The 23,496-nt window shown below is 55.2% G+C and overlaps 2 protein-coding genes across 3 annotated transcripts in view; one reads left to right on the top strand and one right to left on the bottom strand.

Moving 5' to 3' along the window:
- Window positions 1–189: 189 nt before the first annotated feature.
- On the bottom strand, window positions 190–9,308 carry LOC105483996 (alpha-1,3-mannosyl-glycoprotein 4-beta-N-acetylglucosaminyltransferase B). Its single transcript, XM_011745112.3, has 15 exons — window positions 8,898–9,308; window positions 4,239–4,424; window positions 4,009–4,149; window positions 3,788–3,921; window positions 3,363–3,409; window positions 3,042–3,155; window positions 2,743–2,818; window positions 2,523–2,637; window positions 2,078–2,208; window positions 1,772–1,879; window positions 1,497–1,690; window positions 1,088–1,166; window positions 921–1,008; window positions 738–850; window positions 190–641 (listed from the first exon to the last, which is right to left on the bottom strand). Exons 1-15 carry the CDS (start codon window positions 8,992–8,994, stop codon window positions 618–620), a joined length of 1,647 nt encoding a protein of 548 aa, XP_011743414.1. The 5' UTR covers window positions 8,995–9,308; the 3' UTR covers window positions 190–617.
- The window catches only part of LOC105483997 (sequestosome 1), a 39,949-nt gene continuing 25,404 nt past the window's right edge, over window positions 8,952–23,496 (top strand). Inside the window, exon 1 of one of the 2 annotated variants that reach the window (XM_011745117.3) lies at window positions 8,952–8,974. The gene's annotated coding sequence lies outside the window, so the exon portion shown is untranslated. Of the gene's footprint in view, window positions 8,975–13,319; window positions 13,429–23,496 lie in introns of those variants that run through there. The other variant, XM_011745116.3, reaches the window with a different exon arrangement.

The raw sequence follows: 23,496 nt of genomic DNA, 5'->3' as shown, positions 1-23,496 counted from the left end.
GGCGCCGAGGTGGCACTGCGCCTGCAGGCCAGGCTGGGTCCTTGACTTAGCAAGGCAAGGTCGCTGCTGATGCTGGGTGGGGAGGCCCAGTGCCGGGCTTAGTTGGCACGTTGGGGCACAGACCAGACAAATGAAGCCAGGCGCAGGGGCAGAGGGAGATGTCCAGGGCGTTCACATTGGAGGCACACACTTCATTAACCCTTTATTACAAGTCACGCTCTTATAGAAGTATATGTGGACTTACGTGAAAAAATCAAATGTATCCAAGAATAAAAAACACAGCACATAAAGTAGTATATGCATTCCAGTGTTCGCGCCAGAGACAGCGGGCGCCCAAGAAAAAGCTCTTCTAAAACGGCCTGACTGGGGCAGGCCGGGTGCGAACGGTTCCGGGCCTCAGGCACAGTGTGGGGGCCGCCTGCCTCCTCCGCGGCCCGGCGGGCGGGGGCAGCACCAGCTCCTAGGGCCTCCGGGCCAGCGGCGGACCCCAGGCTGGCCCAAGCCCGGCGCCAGGCAGAACCCTTCGGGCGGGGCCGTATCTGGCCCTCCGGGGACGGCAGTGACGACATCCCCAGAAACGTGGACTTCAGGGCTGGCCACAGGGAGAAGCCCGCAGCTTAGTCGGCCTTTTTCAGGAAGATCTGGAAGAGCCGGACCCAGGGTCAGCAGGGCCTCTGAGCTCCGCCAGGGTCTCTCTGGCTACTCCCCGCGCCTGGCCTGGCCCTGCCCGGCCTCACCTCGCTCAGAATCACCCACACAGGGGAGTCCGTCTGGATCGAGAGGCGCAGCGCTTCCAGAGGGCCGAAGGCTGGGTCCACCTCTCCCTCTGCCACTCCCTTGTAGAAGGAGCCTGGGGGAGGGCAGCGCTGAGAGGGTGTCCCCGAACCCCAGCCCACGCTCTCCCCCAGCCCCCTACCCACCAATCTGGAGGTAGCCGTCGGGGCTCCGAGGGTACCGGAGGGTGGCGGTGCGGCCCTCCTGCAGGGCCTCCTTGTCCGACTGAGGGTTCTAGGGGCAGAACCAAGGGCTGAAGCAGGTGGCTGCGGGAGGCCCGACCTCAATGCACACCACACCCTACCGCACTTACGTCGAAGGGCAGCACCTCCACAGACGTGTTGAAGAGCTTGTCCTCCGGGTGCTCGATGTTCCCACTGCGGAAGAAAAACCTGCGGCCAGGCAGGCCTGTGAGCTGTGCAGGGGCAGTGCTCCAGTACAGCAGCCAGCGCCCAGCAGAGAAAGGCCAGGCCTGCACCGGGGCCCCCAGGCAGCTGTCAGGCTGTGCAAGGAGATCAGGGCCTTCCTCTGGGAGGATGGTGAGGTGAAACATGGCTGAGCTCCTAAGGGCTGCCTGACTTAGTCCTCACAAGGTAGCTACCGCTAGGAGGCCCACTTCAGATGAGGACACTGAGGAATGTGAGGTTGCTTTGCTGGTGGAGCCCACCCCTAGGGGCCACCCAGCCCCGCCCCCCATCGCAGACCCAGGCGCTGGCACTGACCGCTCCAGTCTTAGGGGCTGGAAGAAGCGGAAGCGGATGAAGTCCCCCGCGGCAGGGGTGAAGGCCCAGAAGAAGTCCTCGCGCAGGTAGGCCTTCTCCAGGGTGAAGTGCTGGTATGTCTTCAGGCTCGTGCTCACCTCTGCTGGCGGGTTCACATGCTCCTTCCGCAGCGCCTGCTTTCCAAAGTCCTTGTCCTGCAGCAGAGGAGGGACAGCAGTGATGGCATGGGCCCCGACCTGGACCCCGGCATAGGGAGAGCGTGCAGTGCAGCCCACCTTCAGTTTCTGGATCTTGCCAGCCAGCGAGGAGTGAGTGCCCACATGCTGGAAGAGGGACGGCTTGAAGCGGATCCGCAGGTTGGCCTTCTGCCGGTCACAGTGCTTCTGTGGAGGGCGGGCGACACCCCAGGACTCGGCTGAGCCCTCCTTCCTCCACACGGCCTCTCCTGGAGGCTACCAGGGCCCTCCCACAGTTGACAGTGCCCTCTCTTATGTGATCAGATATAAGGACAGGGACAGTTTGTGCTGGAGGCTGCCTGCCCCTTGGCCCTGCCCCTGCCAGTCCCTCCAGCTCTTGCTCACCGCATCCTTCTCAGGGTTGCAGACTTTCACCCACAGAATATGGTCCAAGAGCCAGTCAATGGGCTTGTCCCGGTAGAACATGAGGATGAACTCTACAATCAGGCTCAGGTCCAGCGACTTGAACATCTTGCCTGGTAGGAAGGGGGCCTGAGTGGGCAGTGCTGCTCCGCCGTACTTCCTTTCTCCCTGCAGGGTGCCCCCGAGAGTCCCACAGCAAACCCAGGGCAGGCTTCAGGCAGGTGTGAGCACAAGGGGGCAGACAGGTGGTGAGGCCAGATATGGCTGATGCACAGGCAATGGGAACAGGCCAGGCGGGGCTGCAGCACGCACACCAGGCAGGGCCCCACCTGGGCAAAGGCTCATAGCGGACTCAGCGTGGGACTGGGAGAGGATGGCAGAGGTGGGTGGGACTCAAAGGCACGGTCAGGTTAGGGGAGGGGCACACCAATGAAGCCCAGCTGGGAGAACTCCAGGATCATCCAGTCCTCTGAAGGCTGCTGCAGTGCAAAGTTCTTCATGGTGCTCAGGTAGTTGGGCTTGGCCACGATGTCATCCTCCAGCTGCAGGGTGAGCAGAGAGGGGCTGGGGCTCAGGAAGGGCACCCAGATGGACGAGACCCATAGCAGGGCAGGGCAGCGCAGGGCAGCGCAGGGCTTGGGGCTGACCTGCACGTAGTAGATGCCTTTGGACTGCGCGTACATCATGAGGAAGCAGTAATCGAGGTTCTGTTTGGTCCTCCACCTGCGGGCCAGGGCGGGGCCTCAGGAGCTCAGACCCCTCCCCCTCCAGTGTGGCTCCACGGAGAAGCCGCTGGGTGGGTAGCCTCTGTCCCCCCACCCCCATGCGCAGGTCCTCCCGTGGAGAATTCAGGGCACTGCAGGGAAACGCCCTGGAATCAGATACCAGTAGATGGGTTCCCAGCACAGGCGGGCAGGCTGCTGGGGCTACGGGGGAGTGCTAGTACCTGACTCTCTCCTTGGGGTCCCCAAAGGACTCTCGGAGGCGGGAGAAGTCAGGGTAGAAGTGGGGGGAGGGTGAGATGACCTCCAGGAGCCCAGAATGGATCTCTGTGGGGAACCTGGGGGACGGGAAGGCCCAGTCCCTACGCAGCCTCCAGGGGCTCCACAGGGGCTGGGCCACTCTGCACACCCACTCCTCCCCCACCAGGTCCCTGCCTCCCCACAAGATAGGAAAGGCGCTACCTACGGGGAGGCAGGAACCTGCCAGCACAACACCCCGCAGAGAGCCCTCCTGCCACCAGCTCTCTGGGGCCACCAGTACTCACAAGGCCTTGATGTTCTCTGTCACTGCCGAAGTGTACTGTGAGTCGGTCTGTGGGGAGACCAAGCACCTCCCTTAGTGCTGCCGCTGCCCCAAAAGGCCTGGAAGGGCTTGGAGAAGGGGCATGGCTTCAGATGCCCCCCACGTGGAGGTAGCGAGCCTGCTGTGCTGAGAGCAGAGCAAGGGCACCCCCAGAGACAGCCCTTTCCCTTTGGGACTGGCATGGCCAAGGGTGGGGCGAGGGGTGTGCCTAGGGGTAGAGGGCGCCAGGAAGCCCCTTCTTTTCAACTTTCTATCTCGGAACATTTGCGAACGAAACTAGCAACTGAACTTCCCACAGCTTTCTCCTCCCGAATGGCTCCTGCTGTCAGTTCTATACCCAGGGGGCTCCTCCGAATGTCCCCCAACCCCGCGTCCTGGCTCACTTGCCTCAGCGATCAGCACCACGATGACCGAGTCCTCCTTCTCCTGCGGGCTCAGCTCGGAGATGAGCGAGTGCAGAGTGTCAGTCAGGTACGAGTGCACCTCGCGCCGCACGCTCGGGATGCCCATCACCACCGACACTATGGGGGACGGAGGCGCGACGCTGGGAAGGGCGCGGGGGGAACCCGCCACCCCTACCCCATGCTCCTCCCTGCCCACGCCCCTACCTCCTGTGCGGCCCTGGCCCACGCGCACCGCGGGCTGCAGACTGCTCTCCTTGGCCAGCAGGTGTGGCAGGTGGTGGAAGACGGTGGGCAGGTGCAGCACGTGCCGGTGTGAGCCGTTCCACGGCTTCAATCGGGGGTCCTCTGGGTGGGTCGTGAAGGATCGGGACTGAGACCAGGGAGCCTACAACCAGCCCACCCCCGCCTTTTCCCCCTCCCGCCCCAGACCTCACCTGTTAGGCGGCCCCAGGTGCGATTGCCGTCTCCGTCTCGCAGCGCCTGCCTTTCCGACACGGCCCTCTTGATCTCGTCCAGCACCAAGTTGAGCTCCTTGGAGCGCTTGAGGCTCTCCTGCTCAGCTGCGTGCAACCGATCGCGCAGCGCCAGGAACTCCCGCTGGTAAACGTCCACAACGTCGCCTGCAGGTGGTACGCAAGCCGTCACGAGGGGGCAGTCTAGAGCCGCCCTAGGGCCCCTTTAGTGCCAGCGCACACATCTGGGTGCCCATCTGTGCAACAGCTCATTTACATCTGTTCTCGTGCCTGCCACACGTGAGACAGCTGGGGTCACTCTGAAATTACACTGACACGAATGCTTGTGGGGAGAAAACCAGGGGAATTTGCCCTCTTCCCGGGGTTATTTTATTCTCTGAGGAGGCGTCTAAAGTGGGAATACAATTTCCAGACCTAGGTAGGTGGATCCTAAGCAAGGGCTGGAACAGCCTCAGACCGAAGCCGCTCTGTCCGTTGGCCTCCAAAGCCCACTCTTGCTTTTTGCAGCACATGCTCCTTCCAGGGCATGGGATACCCAAGGTCCTGGTGCTAGTTCTTCACTGTCCTCGTGGCAGTCGCTGGTTGCCCACCTTGCCCTGGATTGTTAGCCTCACAATGGCCCCGGGGGTGGCTGCTGCAGTTCCAGGAGCCCACCTCACTTCATTGCTCAAGGACAGTCAACAGCAGCGAGGGGACTAGCTCTGAATGCTCTGGTGCCTGTGTCTCTGGAGACCTGTGCTGTGCCTGGGGCACCCTGAAGGGTCTGCATGCCCCCCCAGGGGACCCATGTCAGAAGCTCCAGCTGGGCCCAGGCATGAGGGCTGTAGGCAGATGGGGCAGCACACAGGTAGGGCTGCCCGACAGTAGAGAGGCACCACCAGTCTGGCAGGGACCAGTGAGCAAGACTGAGATCAACAACCTCCCGGTGGCTGGGTGCCCACAGTCCCTGCGGAAGTACGCTCAGGGCCTCTGCCAGGCGAGCCTCTGAAAACCTATGTGGCCTGCAAGGCCTTATGTTTCCAAGTCTCCAAGTTTAAGACGCCTGACAGAACTCCCTCTACCCACAGATAGCTCTTCCATTCCTTGATCCTTGGTGGGTTCACAGACCCCAGAGTTCCGTGGGATGGCCTCACCCCGCCAGCGGCCTTGTGCATGATCAAGGTCATGATCAGGCAAAGTCCAGTCACCTCAGGACACACCCCTTTCCAAAGCAGAGGCAGGAGGTCGAAGTGCCAAGCGACCAGGGAATAGGAAGGGGTGGACCTGGGCAGGAGGGAAAGGTGTAAGGAGCAGGGAGCCAAGTGGATCTTCCCTGAGGCATCTCTTACCCAAGAAGCTAGCCCCCGCCCTCCCACACCCTGCCTCTCTGGGGCTAAGGCTGAGGCCAAGTGGAGCCTCTGGACAGGCCCTGGCGGGAGGGAAGGGGGAGTCAGATTACCGGATCTGCCAGGCTCCACGCTGGGCTCAGGGGCTAGGTTACCCTGGAAACCTGACCCTTTGAATGCAGAGCTGGCTACCCCCAACACTCACCCATTGCTGGGCGACACCGAGGTGTAGGCAGCGGTTGCCCACAGGGATGGGACTGGAGGTGCAGAGGCCTACAGAGCCATCAGGAGTGGGTTCAGAGCCACCTGCACCTGCAGGTGTGCCTCCCTCCTGCCTAGATGCCAGTCCCCGCTTGCCTACTTACAGCCACTGCCCATCCCCGAGCCCCACCCTGGCTTTCTCTGTCCCACATGACTGCCTCAGATGGACAGGCTGGGTGGGCAGTGGTGGGTGACGCTGCCTGAATCACCCTGGAAACAGCCTGCTCCTTACCCTGGCTTCCTTCCTAGGGGCCTCCCCTCTCCCCCAGGTCCTGTTTACCAGGAGGTAAAGGGACCCACAGGCTCCCACCTACACCAACCCTTCTGTCATTTCCCTTCACACTGCAGGCCCTGGCCCTGGGCAGCCTCCCCCGCCTGCCAGCTCCCCCACCCGCCTGGCCCTCAACTGTGGGTCGAACTCTGTGACTGCCTCCCCATGGGCCAGGCCCCATGCCAGGGCTCTGCCAAGCCATGCTGACACCCTCTAACCTTCAGGAGCTGGGGAGGCAGCTCAGGTGAGGAGAGGGGCCAGCCTGGGAGCCCCTGCCATACCTTCCTGCCTCAGGGCCACATTGTTAAGAACAGCAGCAATGAGGCCTGGAGGCTGTGTAACCCTCCCTGGAGGCGAGTCATTAGGACACCCTGAGGCCCGCAAACCACAGTTCCCCCTGCTTCCCTCTTGGTTGGGAAAAGATTAAAGAGCCAAGCTGGGGCACAACCTTTGTGCCCTGTATTCAGGGAAAAGGAACAGGATCAGAGGGGCATGGGCAGGTATCACGCCCGTTAACAGTCTGCTGTCACCATGCATGTGTGCGGCAGATGTCTGTCTCCTCTCCAGACCCTGCACCCTCCTAGGAGTCAAGGAGGGTGTCCATCATTGCTGAGGTCCAGGCCTGGGGAGGGGGACAGCCTGGAGGCTGGGAGAGCTGTGTGGCTGAGACCCTGGGCCGCCCGCAAGGGTCTGCCTCCCTGGGCAGATCCTCAGCAGGTGCTTGGCTGAAGGCCACAGTTTGAGTGCTGGCAGAGCTGCTCCACAGGCCAGATATGAAACTGGGCCCCAAACCCTTCTCCAGGGTCCATTTTGCATTAGTCTAAAGAGGCCGTCCTGGGCTTGACCTTGGGCTTCCAGAATGACGCAGGCACCTGCTGTCCTTCCTCTCTGGTTCCCTGCCCACCTCCTTCCTTCTCTGCAGATTCCACTTCCTGGGTTCTTCCCTCAAGTTCCTGGACCCCCGCTGGCTGCAAAGTGGAGGCCAGGTCCCAATTTGGCCTCAGACTGGCTAAGCCTGGTTTCACCAGGGGCTTAAGACAGACTTTCTACATGTGACAATGAGATGGGTTCACATAATAGCCTGGATTCCTAGCTTCACTGAGTCACCACAGAAACAGTGACAGCCCCTCAACAAGGCAGGCCTAGGTCACCCCCTACTCATGCCTCACAGGATCCTTAGGCTTCCCTCCCCTAGGGGCTGGGTCCTTGAATCTAAGTGCTCCCCTTCTTAGCTCTCCTGTTCCCCAGGCCCTCAAAGAGCCAGCCTCCCGGATGCCCCCAGGCACAGCGGGTCCCACGGAGCCAGCGCCTCTCCCTCACTCTGCTGTCCTGGAGACTGGCTCCCTGTGGTAAGCCAGGCTTGCAGAGGTGGCTCCTGACATCAATCTGGCGGCATGTGGCTGCTGTGGGAGACACACACTGGCTGAGGACAAAGGGCAAGGGCTCATGGCTCTACCCACGACTGGAAGAGTGTGCCCCAGCCCTTCAGATAAGGCCCCACCTAGGCCTTCATGCCAGTCTGCTAGTCACCCTGCCAAGGACCCAGAATGTCCTTCCCCAGGTGACACACCCTACCTACAGAAAATTCTGCCCCGGTCATGCCTGCCCTTGATAATATACGCCACCACCGGGGCCTCTGCCCCAGCCCTCCCTCCCCTGTCCTGCAGTCTCCCCGCAGAGTCCCTGGGTGATGGGGCTCTGGCCCTGGAGCCCCAAGGCCAGCCCAGGCCTCTGCTCTGACAGAACAAGTGCGGCAGGCGGGCGCGCTGGCAGAGCTCGGTGAGGGTAGCTGAGGCTCGGAGGGTCCGGAAGGGTCCAGGTCCTCCCAGCCTCCTCAGCCTCTCTGGGGTGGCGCTCCGGGACAGGGAAACAGGGAAGCAGGTGGCAGGGAGGCCAAGGGGGCAGGTGGCCTCAGCCCGCTTAGGCCTCCAGCAGGCAGGCAGGCAGGAGGCCACTCTCCCGGAACCTCCAGGCTAGGGGAAGAGCGCCTCGCTGGAGGGCTCAGGCCCTACTCGGCCCCACCATCGCCAAGACCGGTCAGGGGGGCGGGGGGCGGGGGTCGGTCTGCACCCTCCGCCTGCAAGAGCGCTGGGCGGACGCGGAGGGCGGGGGCCAGCCCGGGAAGCTCGGGGTGCGGGGGAGGGGCTGGGGCCGCACAGGAGCGCAGGGCAGCAGTGGCCGGGCTGGCTCAGGACGCCTCTCCCTCCCTCCCCCGCTCCCATAGGCCGGATGCTGCCGAGGCGTTCCGGGCGCCCGGGGGTCGGCGAGGGAGACCCAGGACCGGGTGTCACGCCGGGGTCGCCCAGGCCGGCGCGGGGCTGCGGGAGGCAGGGTCGGGGGAGGGCGGGTGGGGGGATGCCTGACCGCCTAGCGGTGCCCTCGCGCCTGTGTCCCTCACGCCGGCCCAGGTCCTGCCCAAGTGGCTGTGGCTGGCGTTCCGGGACCTCTGTGACCTTGGGTCTGTGCCGAGACCCCCACGGGTCCCCAGCTCAGCTGCGCCCGCGGAGTCCGGTCCGGGGCACCCACGGGCGCGGCCAGCGCTGGGCGGGCAGGCGCAGCCCGGGCCCGAGGAGGACGCCGCGGCTCCAGCAGCAAACAAGTGGGGGAGGGTGGGAGGGGCGTCCTCCGCGCCGCCCGGGCGGGGAAGGGGCGCCTGCGTCGGCTTCCGGCCGCCTCCCGCGGCCACCGCCGGGCCCGCTCCCGCCGCCGACGCCCAGGTGCGCCAGGTGCGGGCCGGGCCGGCCGGGCGGGGGTCGCGCTTACCTTTCTGGCCGCTGAGTGCCGCGTACCAGGACAGCGAGAGGAAGGCGCACAGGCAGAAGAGCAGCAGCGTCAGGAAGGTGCCATTGCGGAGCCTCATCTCCTCCGATGCGCGGCGGGCGCCCGCGGGGCCGAGGCTGCATGGCCCGGGGAACCGGGGCCGGGGCGCAGGGGTCGGAAGGCGGCGGCTGCAGGGGCCCCGGCCCCGGGGCGGGGAGGGGCGGGGGGGCCGGGGCCGGGCAGGGACCGGGCCGGGGAGCGCGCCTGCCGCTTCTCAGGGCGCAAGCTTTGTGCCCTGTACTCAGGGAAAAGGAACAGGCTCAGAGGAGCAGAGGCAGATATCAGGCTCACTGCAGGTATCAGGGGCGCGGGACACTGGCGGCCTCGCCTCCGCGGCAGGGCCGGGCCAGGCCGGGCTGGGCTGGGCTGGGCGGCGAGAGCCGCGGCCCGGCCTGGATCTGGGGCCTGGATCTGGGGCCGCCGCGGAGTCGACGGCGCAGGGCGGGGCGGCCCGGATTTAAAGGGGCCGCAGCACCGCCGCCGCCGGCGCCGCGAGGGGCGGGGTGGGGGCCGGCGCCCGCGATCCCGACCGGCTCCCTCAGCCCCGCTTGGGCTCGTGCGAGTCGGCCTCAGGTAAGGCCGGAGTGGGAGTGCGGGTCGACCGCAGCCGGCGGGGGCGGCGATCTCGGGCCCAGGTACTCTTCTCGGCAACATCTCCTCCGCGCGCGGACCCCGACCCAACTCGCACGTTCTCTGGGCTGTTTCCCGAGCGTGAGGGGCTCTGGGTGGCGCGGGGGACTGGGCGCTTGGAGGGGACTGGGCGCTTGGAGCCGGGAGCCACCGTTGCCTTCGGCGCCGCCCAGGGCGCTTTCCCGCTCAGGAGCTTCCTCTGGGGCGCGGGACTGAGATGCGCAGGGGCCCGGGAGGCGGGAACAATGGGCCGTTCTAGGGGGAATCAGGGCCAATGCTCGTGGGTGCAGAGGAATGACCAGCCCAGAACCGGACCGGCTTCCCGGGACAGTGGCGGCCCAAGCGCGCCGCTTACGGGAGCAACGGGCCCTGCTCCCGGTGGTGCAGCGGCCACCTCGCCCCGCGCAGCCCAGCCGGCTCTTGATAGGGGCCCACGCCTTCGGATTTTTGTGGGTTTTTTTTTTTGAGACAGAGTCTCGCTCTGTCGCCCAGGCTGGAGTGCAATGGCGCGATCTCGGCTCACTGCGATCTCAGCCTCCGGAGTAGCCGGGATTACAGGCGTCCGGCTAATTTTTTTTCTTTTTTTTTTTTTTTTTTTTTTTTAAGACTTTGGGCAGCGCCTGGCCCGCTCCCAGCTTGGACCTCCCAGTCCTAGGGGCCCGGTTCCGGGTGGAGGCTGCAGGGACCTCTGCCCCGCCCGCTCGGGGGAGGCCTGAGGGGCTGGACTCAGACTGGGAGTGAATGCAGCTTTGTCTTCCTAGTCCAGCCCCGGCCCACACCTGGGGCTGGGTGGAATCGGGAGCTTCTACGGGTCTGGACAATTCTCCCACAGAGAGATTGATGCCAAGAAGTGGGTGGCCGAGCCAGAGGCCGAGGTGGGCTGGATCCTGAGGCCCAGTGTTAAAGGACAGGGCTCCCCATTCAGTGCTCCTGGAACATTCCGAACTAGAGACTGGGACTTGTAGGCGCCTTCTAGAGGAAACTCGTGTTTTCACAGGTGTCTTCTATGTGTGGCAAAGGATAATGGCTTTTCACTTAGGCTGTGGCATAAAGGGCCTTAGAAATTGTTAATGAGTTACTTAACGTTAAAACTTAGTCACCCAGGCCCGGTGTGGTGGCTCATGCCTGTAGTCCCAGCACTTTGAGAAGCTAAGGCGGGAGGATCATTTGAGCTCACCAGTTCGAGACCAACCTGGGCAACATAGTGACACCTCATCTCTATAAAATTAAAATTTTTTAAACAATTGTTTTTGGATTTTTTTTGGTAATTTTTAAAATATTTATTTATTTATTTATTTTTGAGACAGAGTCTTGCCTTGTCGCCCAGGCTGGAGTGCAGTGGCCTGATCTAGGCTGACTGCAAGCTCCGCCTCCCGGGTTCACGCCATTCTCCTGCCTCAGGCTCCCGAGTAGCTGGGACTACAGGCCAACGGCACCACACCCGGCTAATGTTTTGTATTTTTTAGTAGAGACGGGGTTTCACCATGTTAGCCAGGATGGTCTCGATCTCCTGACCTCGTGATCCACCTGCTTCAGCCTCCCAAAGTAGTGGGATTACAGGTGTGAGCCACCACGCCCGGCCTTTTTTGTTTTGTTTTTAAAGATGGAGTCTCGCTCTGTTGCCCAGGCTGGAGTGCAGGGGCATAATCTCGACTCACTGCAACTTCTGCCTCCCAGGTTCAAGGAATTCTCCTGCCTCATCCTCCTAAGTAGCTGGGATTACAGGCGCGCCCCACCACACCCAGCTAATTTTTTTGTAGTTTTAGTAGAGGTGGGGTTTCACCATGTTGGTCAGTCTGGTCTCAAACTCTTGACCTCGTGATCCACCCACATTGGCCTCCCAAAGTACTGGGATTACAGGCATGAGCCACCGTGCCTGGCCTTTTTTTTTTTTTTGAAACGGAATCTTGCTCCGTGGCCCAGGCTGGAGTGCAGTCAGGCAATCTTGGCTCACTGCAACCTCCGCCTCCTGAGTTCAAGCGATTCTCCTGCCTCACCTGCCTGAGTAGCTGGGATTACAGGCATATGCCACCATGCCCAGCTAATTTTTGTATTTTTAGCAGAGACAGGCTTTCACCATGTTGGTCAGACTGGTCTCGAACTCCTGACCTCAGGTGATCCGCCTGCCTCAGCCTCCCAAAGTGCTGGGATTACAGGTGTGAGCCACCAGGGGCGCCCAACCTAATTTTTGTATTTTTAGTAGAGATGGGGTTTCACCATGTTGGCCAGGTTGGTCTCCAACTCCTGACCTCAGGTGATCCGCCTGCCTCGGCCTCCCAGAGTGCTGGGATTACAGGCGTGAGCGTGCCGGGCCAACAATTTTTTTTTTATTTTAATTTTAATTTATTTTTATTTTTTATTATACTTTAAGTTCTAGGGTACATGTGCACAACATGCAGGTTTGTTATGTATGTATACATGTGCCATGTTGGTGTGCTGTACCCATTAACTCATCATTTACATTAGGTGTATCTCCTAATGCTATCCCTCCCCCCCCCCCCCCCCCACCCCACGACAGGCCCTGGTGTGTGATGTTCCCCTTCCTGTGTCCAAGTGTTCTCATTGTTCAACTCCCACCTAAGAGTGAGAACATGCGGTGTTTGGTTTTCTGTCCTTATGATAGTTTGCTCAGAATGACGTTTTCCAGCTTCATCTATGTCCCTACAAAGGACACGAACTCATCCTTTTTTATGTCTGCATAGGATTCCATGGTGTATATGTGCCACATTTTCTTAATCCAGTCTGTCACTGATGGACATCTGGGTTGGTTCCAAGTCTTTGCTATTGTGAATAGTGCCGCAATAAACATATGTGGGCATGTGTCTTTATACCTGCATTATTTATAATCCCTTGGGTATATACCCAGTAATGGGATGGCTGGGTCAAATGGTATTTCTAGTTCTAGATCATTGAGGAATCACCACACCGTCTTCCACAATGGTTGAACTAGTTTACAGTCCCACCGACAGTGTAAAAGTGTTCCTATTTCTCCTTATCCTCTCCAGCACCTGTTGTTTCCTGACTTTTTAATGATAGCCATTCGAACTGGTGTGAGATGGTATCTCATTGTAGTTTTGATTTGCATTTCTCTGATGGCCAGTGATGATGAGCATTTTTTCATGTGTCTGCGGGCCAACAATTTTTTTTTTTTTTTTTTTGAGATGGAGTCTCGCTCTGTCACCCAGGCTGGAGCCCAGTGGCGCTATCTCGCCTCCTGCAAGCTCCGCCTCCCGGGTTCACGCCATTCTCCTGCCTCAGCCTCCTGAGTAGTTGTGACTACAGGCCCCGCCACCATGCCCGGCAAATTAATTTTTAGTAGAGAGGGGGTTTCACCGTGGTCTCTATCTCCTGACCTCGTGATCGCCCCGCCTCGGCGTCCCAAAGTGCTGGGATTACAAGCGTGAGCCACTGCACTTGGCCAGGCCAACAATTTTTTTAAGGAAAAAAAAAAAAGTGAGTCAGCTGGGCACTGTGGCCTACACCTGTAATCCAAGTGAGACAGCCAAGTATAAAGGGGTCCCGGAGAAACTCCCACCTGCTGAAGCACTGAAAGAACTGGGTGGAGCCACAGAAGCTCCCACTCTGCTGGGGAGGAGCTTGGCCTCTTCTGTTCTGGGTGGAATCTGGGATTCTGTCTGTGAGGCGAGAGACCAGCTAGCGGCACTCTCTCAGAGTCCCTGTTTCCCCTTTTTTCCCCTCTTGCCCAATAAATTACATTTTTCTCACCCTTCAAAGCGTCTGCGAGATTAATCTCTGATGGCTGCGGGACAAGAACCTGGCTTTTAGCTGAACTAAGGAGAAAGTCCTACAACAGTTTGGCGTGCAACATGGGCCTTGAGAAAGGGTGAGTGAGATGCAAACCAAGAAATTTCTTTCCTCTCTCTTTTTATTTTTTATTTTTTTTTGAGATGGAGTCTGACTCTTTCGCCCAAGCTGGAGTACAGTAGCGCGATCTCGGCTCACTGCAAGCTCCACCTTCCAGGTTCACGCCATTCTCCTGCCTCAGCCTCCTGAGTAGCTGGGACTACAGATAGCCGCGGCAACGCCCGGCTAATTTTTTTGCAGTTTTAGTAGAGACAGGGTTTTTACTGTGTTAGCCAGGATGGTCTCGATCTCCTGACCTCATGATCCACCTGCCTCAGCCTCCCAAAGTGCTGGGATTACAGGTGTGAGCCACCACGCCCGGCCTTTTTCCTCTCTTTCTAAGCCTATTTATCTTCGGGCTTCTGAGGGGGAGGATATGGGAAACTGTGACCCCACCCCCGTTGTTCCCGGGGGTCGGGAAGGTCGGCCTTGGTCTCCACGGCGTTTTCCTTCCTTCTGGACAGATGAGCGAAGGGCGGTTCTCTGTCACCCAGGCTGGAGTGCAGTGGCTCCACTTCCGCTCACTGCAACCTCTGTCTCCCGGGTTCGAAGGAACCTCCTGTCTCAGCCTCCTCCCAAGTAGGTGGGATAACAGGTGTGGACCACCATGCCTTGCTAATTTTTGTATTTTTAGTAGAGATGGGGTTTCACCATGTTGGCCAGGCTGGTCTCTAACTCCTGAACTCAGGTGATCCACCCTTCTCGGCCTCCCAAAGTGCTGGGATTACAGTAGTGATCCAGCCCCCAGGCATTTTTGAACTTTTTTCTTTTCTTTTCCCCACCAGGTCAGAAGTTGATTTTTTTTTTTTTTTTTTTTTTTTGAGATGGAGTCTTCCTGTGTTGCCCAGGCTGGAGACGCTATCTCGGCTCACTGCAAGTTCCACCTCCTGGGTTCACGCCATTCTCCTGCCTCAGCCTCCCGAGTAGCTAGGACTACAGGCGCCCGCCACCACGCCCAGTTCATTTTTTTGTATTTTTAGTGGAGACAAGGTTTCACTGTGTTAGCCAGGATGGTCTGGATCTCCTGACCTTGTGATCTGTGGGGAAAAAGAAAGAGATCAGCCTGTTACTGTGTCTATATAGAAAGAAGTAGACATAAGAGACTCCATTTTGTTCTGTATTTGAGATGCTGTTAGTCTGTGACCCTAACCCCAACCTTGTCCTTGCAAGAGACATGTGCTGTGGTAACTCAAGGTTTAATGGATTTTGGGCGTGCAGGGTGTGACTTTGTTCCTAGATAAGCTAGGTATTGTCTAAGGTTTCTCCCCATGTGATAGACTGAAACTATGCTGCCAAAAGGTTTATGGAGATGTTTGCATATGCATCTCAAGGCACAGCTTTGTCCTTTGAACTTATTCATGTCACAGAGGTTTTTGTTCGTATGTCTTACTGCCGATTTCCTCTTTTTTCTTTGTTTATATGGTCCTGCCACTCCCCTGTCTTTAAGATGGTAAAGATAATTATCAATAAATACTAAGGGAACTCAGAGACCGGGGCCGGCGTGGGTCCTCTGTAAGCTGAGCGCCGGTCCCCTAGGCCCCGCTTTTCTTTCTCTATACTTTGTCTCTGTGTCTTATTTCTTTTCTCAAGTCTCTCGTTCCACCTTACGAGAAACACCCACAGGTGTGGAGGGGCAGGCCACCCCTTCAGTGATCCGCTGGCCTCGGCCTCCCAAAGTGCTGGGATTACAGGCGTGAGCCACCGCACCCGCCCGCCCCCACCCCGTCCCGCTTTTTTTTTTTTTTTTTTTTGAGACAGAGTCTCGCTGTGTCACCCAGGCTGGAGTGCAGTGGCCCGATCTTGGCTCACTGCAAGCTCCACCTCCCGAGTTCAAGCGATTCTCCTGCCTCAGCCTCCCGAGTAGCTGGGACTACAGGTGCCCGTGGCCACGCCCGGCTAAATTTTTGTATTTTAGTGGAGACGGGGTTTCACCATGTTGGCCAGGATGGTGTCAAGTTCCTGATGTCGTGATCCGCCCACCTCGGCCTCCCAAAGTGCTGGGATTACAGGTGTGAGCCACCACACCCCCCTGCCAAAAGTTGACTTTTAAGCAAGTTTTTTTTTTTTCCATTTGGAAGGTGTTTTGCTGGGCTGGAAAATGGGGATCACCGTTTATATTTTCTGTGGAGTTTTAATTGTGAAAAAGGATTTATGAGTTTGGTCTTAAGCTGTAGCCAATCTGGTGTGCTTTGTGTGTCTTTCTGTGTGGTCCCTAGTAAACTTTGCTGCAGGCCTCCATCTTGTTTTATGTCCTTGGGGACATGGCCTGTAACCCTGTGGCAAGGCATGGCTTAGCCTCCCGGGTCTCAGAGTTCATTCTGGCTTCCCAGCTGAGTTTTTTCTGGTTTGGTATCTGCATGACCTTTTGCTATTTGTTGATTCCCCTCCCCTCCATGAACCACGTTGGAGTTTCCTTTTTCCGAGCCTTTAGTAAAGTTTGAAAGCCAGGAATATTGGCCATTTGGCCTGGGTAAAGTCGGGTAATAAATTTTAAAAGGACCGTATTAAAGAGTGCTATTGTTAAAAGTCAACTTAATTAAAAGCAGATATTCAAGCTCTAATAACCTCGGACTCCTTGGGAAAAACAGGAGGTGCCAGAGACCCTGTTTTGCGACAAACCTGTTTTCTTCATAGAACCCCAGGGATTAAAAGCACCCAGAGGCCAATGATCCAAATAAAAGATTGGCAAACAAAGGATCTTGTGCGGACTGGGTTTTATTCTGCCTGTGTAATTGTGTATGTGTTGTGTGTGTAATGTCTATAAAAAGAGCTCTAATTAGTTGGCCTAAAGGAAGTCAAGAACTTGGATCAAATTTTTTTTTTTTTCTTTTTTTTTTTGAGATATAGTCTCACTCTGTTGCCCAGGCTGGAGTGCAGTGGCACGATCTCAGCTCACTGCAACCTCCACCTCCCGGGTTCAAGTGATTCTCCTGCCTCTGCCTCCCAAGTAGCTGGGACTGCAGGCGCACGCTACCACGCCCGGCTAATTTGTTTTCATTTTTTATTTTTTTATTTTTTTATTTTTTTATTTTTTTTTTTGAGATGGAGTCTTGCTCTGTCACCCAGGCTGGAGTGCAGTGGCCGGATCTCAGCTCACTGCAAGCTCCACCTCCCGGGTTCACGCCATTCTCCTGCCTCAGCCTCCCGAGTAGCTGGGACTACAGGCGCCCGCCACCGCGCCCGGCTAGTTTTTTGTATTTTTAGTAGAGACGGGGTTTCACCGTGTTAGCCAGGATGGTCTCGATCTCCTGACCTCGTGATCCGCCCGCCTCGGCCTCCCAAAGTGCTGGGATTACAGGCTTGAGCCACCGCGCCCGGCCCATTTTTTATTTTTATGTATTTATTTTTGAGAGAGAGTCTTGCACTGTTGCCCCAGGCTGGAGTACAATGGCATGATCTCAGCTCACTGCAACCTCCGCCTCCTGTGTTCAAGTGATTCTCCTGCCTCTACCTCCCCAGGAGCTGATATTACAGGCGCCCGCCACTACACCCAGCTGATTTTTGTATTTTTAGTAGAGACGGGGGTTTCACCATGATGGCCAGGCTGGTCTCGAACCCCTGACCTCATGATCCGCCCACCTCGGCCTCCCAAAGTGCTGCGATTACAGGCATGAGCAACCATGCCTGGCCTAATTTTTGCATTTTTAGTAGAGACAGGGCTTCACCATGTTGGCCAGGCTGGCCTCGAACTCCTGACCTCAGGTAATCCACCCACCTTGGCCTCCCAAAGTGCTGGGATTACAGGCATGAGCCACCGTGCCCAGCCAGATCAAATATTTTTTAAAGGGAAGACTTTTCAATTCACATGACTCTAATCTTTAAGAAATAAAAATAGCCTTAAAGATTATTGGCAAAAAGTGGATGTCATCAAAATATAAATAGGTGGACTAATAAATTATGCAGGTTAGACTGGACACCGTGGCTCACACATGTAATCCCAGCACTTTGGGAGGCCGAGGCGGGCAGATCACAAGGTTAGGAGTTCGAGACCAGCCTGGCCAACATGGTGAAACTGTGTCTCTACTAAAAATACAAAAATTAGCTGGGCGTGATGTCAGGTGCCTGTAGTCCCAGCTTCTCAGGAGGCTGAGACAGGAAAATCTCTTGAACCCGGGAGGCAGAGGTTGCAGTGAGCCGAGATCGCCACACTGCACTCTAGCCTGGGCGACAGAGCAAGACTCAGTCTCAAAAAAAATAAAACATAAAAATAATAAAATAATTATTCAGGTTAGGTACTAGCTTGCTAAATGTTTGAAGGTTATGAACTGCCTTTTGGGTTTTGAGAACTATTTGACTTGCTGCTTCCCAGTTGGTGGCCTGGGGACACATGGAACTAACCACACCCTTAATTATGCTGGAAGGAGTCAAACCTTGGCTGCACCTAGCATTTAATAAAACAATTTACCGGCCGGGCGCGGTGGCTCAAGCCTGTAATCCCAGCACTTTGGGAGGCCGAGGCGGGCGGATCACAAGGTCAGGAGATCGAGACCACAGTGAAACCCCGTCTCTACTAAAAATACAAAAAATTAGCCGGGCGCGGTGGCGGGCGCCTGTAGTCCCAGCTACTCAGGAGGCTGAGGCAGGAGAATGGCGGGAACCCGGGAGGCGGAGCTTGCAGTGAGCTGAGATCGCGCCACTGCACTCCAGCCTGGGCAACAGCGTGAGACTCCGTCTCAAAAAAAAAAAAAAAAAAAAAAAAACAAAAAAACAATTTACCAGGTTTTGGCCAGGCTTGGTGGCTCGTGCCTGTAATCCCAGCACTTTGGGAGGCCGAGGCGGGCAGATCACTTGAGGCCAGGAGTTCAAGACCAGCCTGGCCAACATGGAGAAGTCCCCATCTCTACTGAAAACACAAAAATTAGCCAGACATGGTGGTGCACACTTGTAATCATAGCTACTTGGGAGGCTGCGGCAGGATAATTGCTTGAACCTAGGAGGCAGAAGTTTAGTGAACCAAGATCATGCCACTTCACTCCAGCCTGGAGGACAGAGTGAAACGCTGACTCAAAAAAAAAAAAAAAAAAAACTTACCAGTTTTTTGTTTGTTTGTTTATTTTTATTTTTTGTTTTTGAGAGGACATCTCGCTCTGTCGCCAAGGCTGGAGTGCAGTGGCACAATCTCGGCTCCCTGTAACCTCTGCCTCCCAGGTTCAAGCAATTCTCCTGTCTCAGCCTCCTAAGTAGCTGGGATTATAGGCAAGTGCCACCACACCTGACTAATTTTGTGTTTTTAGTAGAGATGGGGTTTCACCATGTTGGCCTGGCTGGTCTTGAACTCCTGACCTTGTGATCCACCCACCTCAGCCTCCCAGTCTGCTGGGATTACAGGCATGAGCCACTGCTCCTGGCACAGGTTTTACATTAAAGTTAAAATTACTAAGAGTGGCTGGATGCAGTCACTCATGCCTGTAATCCCAGCACTTTGGGAGACTGAGGCGGGCGGGTCACTTGAGGTCAGCAGTTTGAGACCAGCCTGGCCAAAATGATGAAACCCATCTCTACTAAAAATACGAAAATTAGCCGGGCTTTGTGGTGCATACCTGTAGTCCCAGCCACTTGGGAGGCAGAGGCAAGACAATCACTTGAATCCGGGAGGTGGAGGTTGCAGTGAGCCAAGACTGCACCATTGCACTCCAGCCTGGGCAACAGAACAAGATTTAAAAAAAAAATTGCTAGGAGTTATCATTTTAATATGTAATTGAAACTACTGAAAATAGATATACATGTGAGACGTGTAAGACCAATAATATGTATTTTTTTAGTAAATGATTATAAAAAAGCATAATGGCCGGGCACGGTGGCTCACGCCTGTAATCCCAGCACTTTGGGAGGCCGAGACGGGCGGATCATGAGGTCAGGAGATCGAGACCATCCTGGCTAACACGGTGAAACCCCGTCTCTCCAAAAAAAAATACAAAAAAAAAATTAGCCAGGCGCGGTGGCGGGCCCCTGTAGTCCCAGCTATATGGGAGGCTGAGGCAGAAGAATGGCTTGAACCTGGGAGGCGGAGCTTGCAGTGAGTGGAGATCGCGCCACTGCACTCCAGCCTGGGCAACGAGGCAAGACTCCGTCTCAAAAAAAAAAAAAAAAAAAGCATAAAAATATAAAATTTTGTGTGGGGGAAAGGAAAGATCAGATTGTGACTGTGTCTGTGTAGAAAAAGGAAGACATAAAGAAACTCCATTTTGATCTGTACTAAGAAAAATTGTTCTGCTTTGAGATGCTGTTAATCTGTAACTTTTGTCCCAACCCTGTGCTGACAAAAACGTGTGCTGTATTGACTCAAGGTTTAATGGATCTGGTGCTGTGCAGGATGTGCTTTGTTAAAAATGTTCCTGCAGGCAGTATGCTTGGTGGAAGTCATCGCCATTCTCCGTTCTCTATTAACCAGAGACACAGTGCACTGCGGAAGGCCGCAGGGACCCCTGCCCAAGAAATTCTTGCCTGGGTATCGTCCAGATTTCTCCCCACTGAGACAGCCTGAGATATGGCCTTGTGGGAAGGGAAAGACCTTACAGCCCTGCAGCCCGACACCCGTAAAGGGTCTGTGCTGAAGAGGGTTAGTGAAAGAGGAAGGCCTCTGCGCTGTTGAGATAAAAGGAAGGCATCTGCCACCTGCATGTCTCTGGGAATGGAATGACTCGGTGTAAAACTGACCATACTTACTCTATTCTGAGATAGGAAAAAACTGCCTTATGGCCAGAGGCGAGACATCATGGTGGCAATACTGCTCTGTTACTCTTTACTGCACTGAGATGTTTATGTAAAGTTAAACATAAATCTAGCCTACGTACACATCCAGGCACAGCACCTTTCCTTAAACTTATTTATGACACAGAGTCTTTTGCTTACATGTTTTTCTGCTGACCCTCTCCCCACCTTCACCGTATAGTTATGCCACATTTTCCCCGCCGAGATAGTAAAGATAGTGATCAGTAAATACTGAGGGAATTCAGAGACCAGCGCTGGTGCAGGTCCTCACTTGCTGAGTGCCGGTCCCCTGGGCCCACTTTTCTTCCTCTATACTTTGTCTCCGTGTCTTATTTCTTTTCTCAGTCTCTCGTCTCCACCTTGCGAGAAATACCCATGGGTGTGGAGCGGCAGGCCCCCTTCAGTTTTGCCTAGGGTTAAAGGATTATTTTAAATTAGATAAGATAAAGCTAAAAGTTCAAACAAGTGGTATAAGGATTGTAAAAATTAATCTTGCAAAATTCCATGTGTGAACATATTGCCTAAGTATTATATGGTTTTTCTGTAAATTGAGCAATAAAAGAAAAGCACAAAAGGTATTCTTTGGGCACTGATCTGCTCTGTGGCAAAATTTGTTAAGTGTTATAAAAGGTTTTTGCTTCCTGGCCGGCTGCAGTGGCTCACGCCTGTTGTAATCCCAGCACTTTGGGAGGATGAGGTGGGTGGCTCACCTGAGGTCAGGAGTTTGAGACCAGCCTGACCAACATGGAGAAATCCTGTCTCTACTAAAAATACAAAACATTAGCCAGGCATGGTGGCACACGCCTGTAGTCCCAGCTACTCGGGAGGCTGAGGCAGGAGAATTGCTTGAACCCAGCAGGCGGAGGTTGTAGTGAGCAGAGATCATGTCACTGAACTCCAGCCGGGGCAACAGAGCGAGACTCCATCTCAAAATAAATAAATAAAAATACAAAATTAGGCAGGTGTGGTGGCACATGCCTGTAATCCCAGCTACTTGGGAGGCTGAGGCGGGTGAATCACTTGAACTTGGCAGGCAGAGTTTGCAGTGAGCAGAGATCATGCCACTGCACTCCAGCCTGGGCAATAAGAGCGAAATTCCATCTCAAAAAAAAAAAAAAAATAGGTTTTTCCTTCCTTAAGATTTGAGTCATTTTTGGCAAAATTAATAATTTATGGTAACCTGGAATTCTGTTTTATAAGGTCAAGTGTTTTAAACCTCTAACATATTTAACAGGCTTCCCCAAATCAAACTTGAGTTTCAAAATTTTCTTTAATAATTGAGTAAGGTGACCAGGCACGGTGGCTCACACATGTAATCCCAGCACTTTGGGAGGCTGAGGCAGGTGGATCACTTGAACCTGGGAGGTCAGGACCAGCCTGGCCAAGATGGTGAAACCCCATCTCTACTAAAAATACAAAAAAATTAGCCGGGCATGGTAGCAGGCACCTGTAATCCCAGCTACTCAGGAGGCTGAGGCAGAGAATTGCTTGAACCCAGGAGGCAGAGATTGTAGTGAGCTGAAATCGCGCCACTGTACTCCAGCCTGGGTGACAGAACGAGACTCTGTCTCAAAAATAAAATAAAATAATAATAATTGAATAAGGTATACTCCTGTGAACTAAATTTGGAGCATGTTTGTTTCTTTCTGCCCAGCTCCTCTAGAATTTGGAAACCATCTGTGAATATTCTTAACTTATGGCAGTATAGTTGTTTGCATTAGTGCAATAAGAATCCATTTTTCTTTTGCAACAGGACACAATTGGAGAAACTGGCTGTTTTACCAAGGCTTTGACTGGAAGGATATACTTCCTTTTGTGTCAAGCTCAACTTGTAGATCCAATAAAAGCCCCTTGGGGGTAAAAAACTGGCCTCATACCCTCATCTACACAGTCCCTGTACATGGTTCCTGACCTGTGGTCAGTAAAGAATGTCACTTTCTAACAGGCCCAGGAGCCCCAAGTTTATCTTGGGTCTTTAAGAGGAGAGGATCACCCAACTCACAGGTATTTAAGGATACAAACCCATGGCTGGACTCAGTTTTAAAAGGTCTTATCTGAGATTCCTTGTGGAACAGAGTTCCATCAAAGCCAATCTAAAAGGCCTCTGTAGAAATAGTTATTCTTGTTCATGTGAATCAACCAGCAATCTCTGGCTGTAGCTCAGAAAGAACAAAAGGGGGCCGGGCGCGGTGGCTCAAGCCTGTAATCCCAGCACTTTGGGAGGCCGAGGTGGGCGGATCACAAGGTCAGGAGATCGAGACCACAGTGAAACCCCGTCTCTACTAAAAATACAAAAAAATAGCCGGGCGCGGTGGCGGGCGCCTGTAGTCTCAGCTACTCAGGAGGCTGAGGCAGGAGAATGGCGGGAACCCGGGAGGCGGAGCTTGCAGTGAGCCGAGATCGCGCCACTGCACTCCAGCCTGGGCAACAGCGTGAGACTCCGTCTCAAAAAAAAAAAAAAAAAAAAAAAAAAAAAAAAAAAAAAGAAAGAACAAAAGGGATAGTTCATGTGAAAATCTGGATCAGTATTCTAGTTCTAAGCAATTATCCTGCAATTCCTGCCAGGTGATGGAAGTAAATAAGATGCCCATCACCTGGAGGTTTCCTTTTTGGGAAAATAAGACCAGGGGAGCTAACCAAAGCCAAGCACCGGGCACCCAAATCTTAACAAGCATAACTATAGCCACCAGTTTTCTGGGCATGACATCCTTTTCTCTCCCTTGTTGGAGGAGGACTCAATTCCACAGCTTCACCTCAACATTCCGCTTATGATAAGGAGTCCACGCCACCGCCCCCCGCCCCCTAGACACATTTCTGTCCCAAACTCAATTCCAAGCTTTGGGTCAAAGCCCTGGGAAAGAAATCTTGATCAAAGGGATCCAGAGGCACACAATAACAGAGGCTAAAGGACACAGAGCACACGGGCATGGTTAATTCCTGACTATTAAGCCAAGCCCCCCATTTCATGGGTAAGGGTCATGCTGATGGTATTCATGGCTTAAATGAGGTCTAGGGAACTCCAAGGTGGGATAGAGACACAGGTGAGACTGAATAATTCCTATTCTCAAGGCCCTCCCTGCTTCATGGGTGCAAGCCTCTGGCACCCATGGGTGGCACCTGCCAAGGTCGCCAGGACTCGGGGATGCAAGGACGGAAGAGAGAGGACGCTCTTCTCTCCCTCATGTACCCTGGGTATTTGCTAGGAAGAGAAGGGAACCAGGGATGCCTGTTCCCCTCTTTTTTTTTTTTTTTTTTGAGACAGAGTCTCGCTCTCACCCAGGCTGGAGTGCAGTGGCGCGATCTCAGCTCACTGCCAGCTCCGCCTCCCGGGTTCACA

Source organism: Macaca nemestrina, chromosome 6 (genome assembly GCF_043159975.1).
Source record: "Macaca nemestrina isolate mMacNem1 chromosome 6, mMacNem.hap1, whole genome shotgun sequence".
Lineage (NCBI taxonomy): Eukaryota > Metazoa > Chordata > Mammalia > Primates > Cercopithecidae > Macaca > Macaca nemestrina.
The sequence above is the reverse complement of the archived record's forward strand: the minus strand, read 5'-3'. Positions and strand labels throughout refer to the sequence as shown.

Coding starts and splice junctions, on each gene's coding strand:
- LOC105483996 (XM_011745112.3), bottom strand. CDS start 8,994: ATGAGGCTCCGCAATGGCACCTTCCTGACGCTGCTGCTCTTCTGCCTG. Junction 4,425..8,897: donor GGCACTCAGCGGCCAGAAAG/GTAAGCGCGACC, acceptor TACCACCTGCAG/GCGACGTTGTGGACGTTTAC. Junction 3,156..3,362: donor ACAGAGAACATCAAGGCCTT/GTGAGTACTGGT, acceptor CCCGTCCCCCAG/GTTCCCCACAGAGATCCATT.